Source organism: Rhipicephalus sanguineus, chromosome 1 (assembly GCF_013339695.2).
Source record: "Rhipicephalus sanguineus isolate Rsan-2018 chromosome 1, BIME_Rsan_1.4, whole genome shotgun sequence".
Lineage (NCBI taxonomy): Eukaryota > Metazoa > Arthropoda > Arachnida > Ixodida > Ixodidae > Rhipicephalus > Rhipicephalus sanguineus.
Window position 1 is genome coordinate 181,418,797 of NC_051176.1, and position 5,022 is coordinate 181,423,818.

The following is a 5,022-nucleotide window of genomic DNA, read 5'->3' on the forward strand; positions in this document are numbered from 1 at the left end:
ACACCGCTGAACCCAGGCCTCTGGTTTTGTTAATAAACCCCCTTATAATACGTAATTCTAAAGACCCTAGTTTCTTAAGCTGCGCTGAAAATGCGGCTGCGCTGAACATGCGACGCGCCGACGAAAGCCCCCAGCCACGGTGGAAGGAAAGAACTTTCCTCCTCCGTGCCCTCTGCACAAGCTCGTTTCCCGACGTATTACCAGATAGCGCCCATATCTCACACAGCGTAGAATTACTGCCTATGCTACCTTTAGGTAGCAGAGTTGCGCATCTGTCTTCCGAATGCCGCTAGCAACCATGCGTTGCGTAGAAGCTGACGCTGTGGCCAAGTTTTGTATTTCTCGATGGCGCCGCTGCAGAGAACTGGATTGACACTAGTCATTCACATTAAAGTAAATCATCGGTCTTCGACACGCCAAACATGTCGGCCGGTGACCCGGTAGGCATGTCGCTTGCAAAAACGGAGTGAGTCTTCGCGACATGGCCATGGTTGCTAGCCAGACCTACGCACAACTCTGCTACCCAAAAGTAGCATATACAGTAACTCTAACGCAGCGCTGCTCTATCGTCATTCGATGACGTTTGCAGCGAAGCACGCAGATACGCGGCCAATTTGTGTTTCTTTGTTTCTCTCTCTCCGTACGGGAACTAAGAATAATGCAGGACGACGTAGGTCATATTGCACATTTCAAACCGTCATGCTCTGTACATCTAAGATCATAACTGAGTGGTATTTTGTAACAGTTTATTGCAACAACACGGACAGATAGAGGCCCGCTCTGTACAGCATTTACAAGTCCAGTGTGGTCGAAAGGGTGGTGCGGCGACTAGATGTGGTGAAACGCCGCCGAGCCGTGATTCCGTCGAGGCTCCACTTTGTTTTCCTGAAAGCGTGAAAAACAAAAACAAAAAAGTCGAAACTGCGGCAATAGTTCGGTGTTTGTGCCGCAAATGTACTTTTTTCAGCGTCGAGGCGACTTTTAACACATGGGACGACGAACTATAGTAACAAACCTAATATTTGGCAGAATATTGAACAGCTTGAATAATAACTTTACTAGACTTATGTAGCAGGTTTAGCGCGTTTCGAATTCTTCGTTTTTATTCTTGAAATTTTGATAAGATCGCCTGTAGAAGACAGTTCTAGCCTAATACCTGGGCTTGATTACTGGTTAAAGACGGATATTGCTTAGGGAGAAAATGAAATAGTTGAAAAATGAACTAAATAAACTTTTTTTAATGATTCAACTAAGCCTGAATGCTTTTTGTAAATGGTAGTGTGAGAATAGTAATAGAAAAATTTCGTCAAGTTTCATGGCTAGTAGAGCTGCAGCTGCTTCATCATATACGCTCATAACCATATAGTAGTGCTTATGTGAATTATACCTGGGTGCGCCTGCCACCCGAATATTAGTGCGAAAACCTTCGGTTTTTAGACAAAGCGAACACTTCACAACTCTCTTATGCCCGATACAATGTTTTGACGCTACATCACGATTTAAAGACTACTCATTTGCCAACCCTGTTTCATGAACAGTATCTCAAGTTTATATAAAATATTTCCATTGTCATTAGACATATTTGCACTGTTCAGCTAACTCGCTATGCTCTTAGATCAACAGACTCCCCTTTCCAACTGGAGAGGATACTCTCTACTTGTCGAAAAGTTATTTCTGTTGTGAACAAAAAAGATGATACATTTTGCAGTAGACCACATACGCTTCATACGCTTGTGGTTTGTGGCGTCACCCATCACTGCCAGCCGCCGCCGCCGCTTGGTTGCCAGCCGCCGCCGCCGCTTGATTGCCAGCCGCCGCCGCCGCTTGGTTGCCAGCCGCCACCGCCGCCGCCACCACCGCTCGGCTGCCATCCGCCTCCACCGAAACCGCCACCGCCACCGCCATATCCACCGCCGCCGGTTACGCGGGGCTTGAGCACGTAGATGGTGCTTCCCTTGAATTTGGAGGCACTGCCGACTCCGACGCCGCTAAAGCCTCCGCCACCGCCGCCACCGAAGCCGCCACCTCCAAATCCACCACCTCCGTAGCCGCCGCCACCTCCTCCATAGCCGCCTCCTCCTCCGCCAGAAGTCGTTCTCGTTGTTATAACGAACCTGATGAGGAGATTTACATACGTGGTTAACATTAGTAGCTTATGTTTTTTTTTTTTTTTGAGGAAGTTGCTAAACAAGACACTACATGTAGGTTTCCGTTATTTAAAACTGCAGTTATCACGATGCGTTGCTAAAGTTAGAGTGACTATTGTTGACCATGTTGTCCATAAAACTTCGCACCTAGCTGCTGAACCAAGCACGAGCTCGACAAGGCCAATCTATGCTCCTGAAAGCTCTACTACTCCATGCCTCGCAAAGTCATTGATCGCGTCGCAATGAACTTGAGCCGCCGGAGCGCAGCGCGACGCAAGGCGCATCCGGCTGGCCTTGGCAAAAAAATGAGCCGTATTTCTCGAGGCGTGAGCCAGAGAAATAGGAGGATGCTCTGGGCCCTCGGCCAGCTCGCACGCTACAGCCACAGCCGCGGCTCTTTCGTCCCTGGCAACTGAAGTCAAATATGTCCAAGCTTTTTAAGTTCCTAAGAACGCAAGTCTCCCTTCAGAGGTAACAGTTCAGTGCATATGAGTGGCGGCAATATCCGCAAATTATGCACGAAGGGATAATCTGTTTCCTGAAAACGTTTTTTTTTTCCTTTGAAGGAATGCGATTATCTGGGTGACGTCTTGGAGAAGGTCCAAACGTCAAGGCATTTATGTGGCTGCGATGTTATTCAGTTCTGTGCATAAAACATTTTATGATGCGAGCAGGGAATTTTGAAACAGGGAAGAACCTTAATTAGGTTCTTTCGCGGTTTACAAACAAATAGGGCGCTACATCATATTTAAGCAGAATTACCCAATAGCTTTTCTGCACAGTTAATATAAAAAGAACTGTCCAGTCCCCATCGGCGGCGAGTTGTTTTCTCGTCCAGTTTAATTAATGTTACCTTTATCTCATGATTATTACACTTGAATTAAAGACTACAAATAAAACTTTCTGTATATTATGTACCACACGCTCGCGATTATTCTGTGCGGTGAATGCGTGTATGGTGCTAGAGGCCTTGTCAGGTGACGTTTCTTTCAACGTCACCTTTTCCCACAAGCACCATGACAATCTTGTATTGTTGCACAAATGAAGAAATAAAAAAAAATAAAATAAACTACCTCTGCTATCCTTGGATTCTTTTTCTGCTGGATCCTTCTTAGTCGCCTAAGATGTGTGATTTTTTTTACAAGTGGTGCTTTCGATATGAGTTGCGACGAATTGTACAGGACTGAAGCCAGTAAACTTGGATCTTACATCCGCTAGGTACTCTAAGATCCTGAGCGACAGCGTGCTGGTACCCTTGACAGCAGCGACATTTGTAATTCGAGCCTTCTACCATTACTTATGTACATGATAATGTTCCGTTGATTTCAGGTAACCTTGCGAACATATTGCTGACAATGTTTCGAGTATTGCGCATCCTACGCATTTTAGAAAACCGCGGGATTTCCGTGCTAAAGCTTGCATACGTTTTTGTTTGGTACACATGTTTATGGTAACGGGCTTCTCTACTAACCTGTGAACGGCGCCATCTCCACCACCGCCACCGTAGCCGCCGCCACCACCGCCATAGCCGCCGCCGCCGCCGCCACCGCCGATATCACCGGCGAGTACCACGCCGACCATGGTGGTCACAACAATCTATAGTGGAAGAAAATTTCAGATGATTGCTTGATACTTCCACCACAATTTTCCCCTTGCTCTTTCATCTCTCGCGTACTTTCGTCTTCCCTAGAACAGGCTGGCCAACCGCATGACCTGCTTGCTTCTCCTTGTTTCCCTGTCTTCTTTACCTCGAATTTATTGAAAAGGGAACTATAGGCCTGAAATTCCAATGCTACTCTAGCAGAATATTTTTTTTTTCCTGGAGCGCTATTATTTCAGCACGATTTGCTTCTTTATCACTCAGTTCGTCGTCGAAGAAATCTGTACAAGGCTAAGGTACGCCACGCATTGTGGGGCCCCCTTCAACTTGAAAAAAAAAAAAAATGTCTGTAGCGGTATTAAGTAAAACGTTGTTTCGAGGCCTCATCAAGCATCCTATCCTTCTACAGTGAACCGTTTTCAATGGCTAGACGAGGCGTTCATTTTATATATCAGGTCTTTATTGTGTCACAACTTTAATCTATGCGGAATTGATTTCATTAACATCAGTCATTCGTATAGTTAGACAGCACAGCGACTTCCATTAGCGCAAGGACGAGAAACACTGCCTTCATTGTGCGCGATGCAGTCTGTTTAGACATGAGCCTCAAACGGCACTTCCCCGACTCGATTTGCAGATGTGTCACAACTAAGAAACAGCGTGTGGTTATTAGCTACGTAGTTGTTTACTCTGGTTACATATATCGTAAATGATGACAGAAAAGTAGTAAATTTCTCAACATCTAGGAACGCATGCTTTCGGAATCGGTGCAAGCTGTTGTACAAAACGTAAGCGGTAGACACTCGTCAGCGGAATTCATCATCGTTATTTGTAAAATGATTATTTACCAAAGTGAAACCTCCTAAGTTATGGTGTACCGTTAAAACGTACCTCTGTTTCTGCGCGCACGCTGGCGCTCTTCCTCATAAAGCTCTCCGTTTTACAACTGTGTAGTAAGGCCGACTGTACATTTTGTTACGATATTCGCTGTAAAATGCAGCTTTTCTGACATTCATTTGGTTTTTATGCGTGATTGGCTCACTAATTATCTACCTCGTTAAGATAAAGAGCTCTAGAAGACAAATTAGGCGCGAACATAAGTGCCCAGAATCTTGTAGAGGACCTACTGTTGCGTAATACGCGGATGGTAAGGCGGAAATAACGGAAGCAGTCGGGATGTGACCTAATAATGCGGTACTCCACAATATATATGAAAAAATTAATTGACCCCACTTCGTGGTCAGGTGCCTTTGTTGTCCATGACGAAAGGATCAC

General features: G+C 45.5%; 1 protein-coding gene across 1 annotated transcript; it reads right to left on the minus strand.

Moving 5' to 3' along the window:
- Positions 1-791: 791 nt before the first annotated feature.
- Positions 792-2,146, minus strand: LOC119387315 (uncharacterized). The gene is made up of 2 exons (XM_049412218.1): positions 1,869-2,146; positions 792-885 (listed from the first exon to the last, which is right to left on the minus strand). The coding sequence occupies exons 1-2, from the start codon at positions 2,144-2,146 to the stop codon at positions 792-794; spliced, it is 372 nt and encodes a 123-aa protein (XP_049268175.1).
- Positions 2,147-5,022: the final 2,876 nt, after the last annotated feature.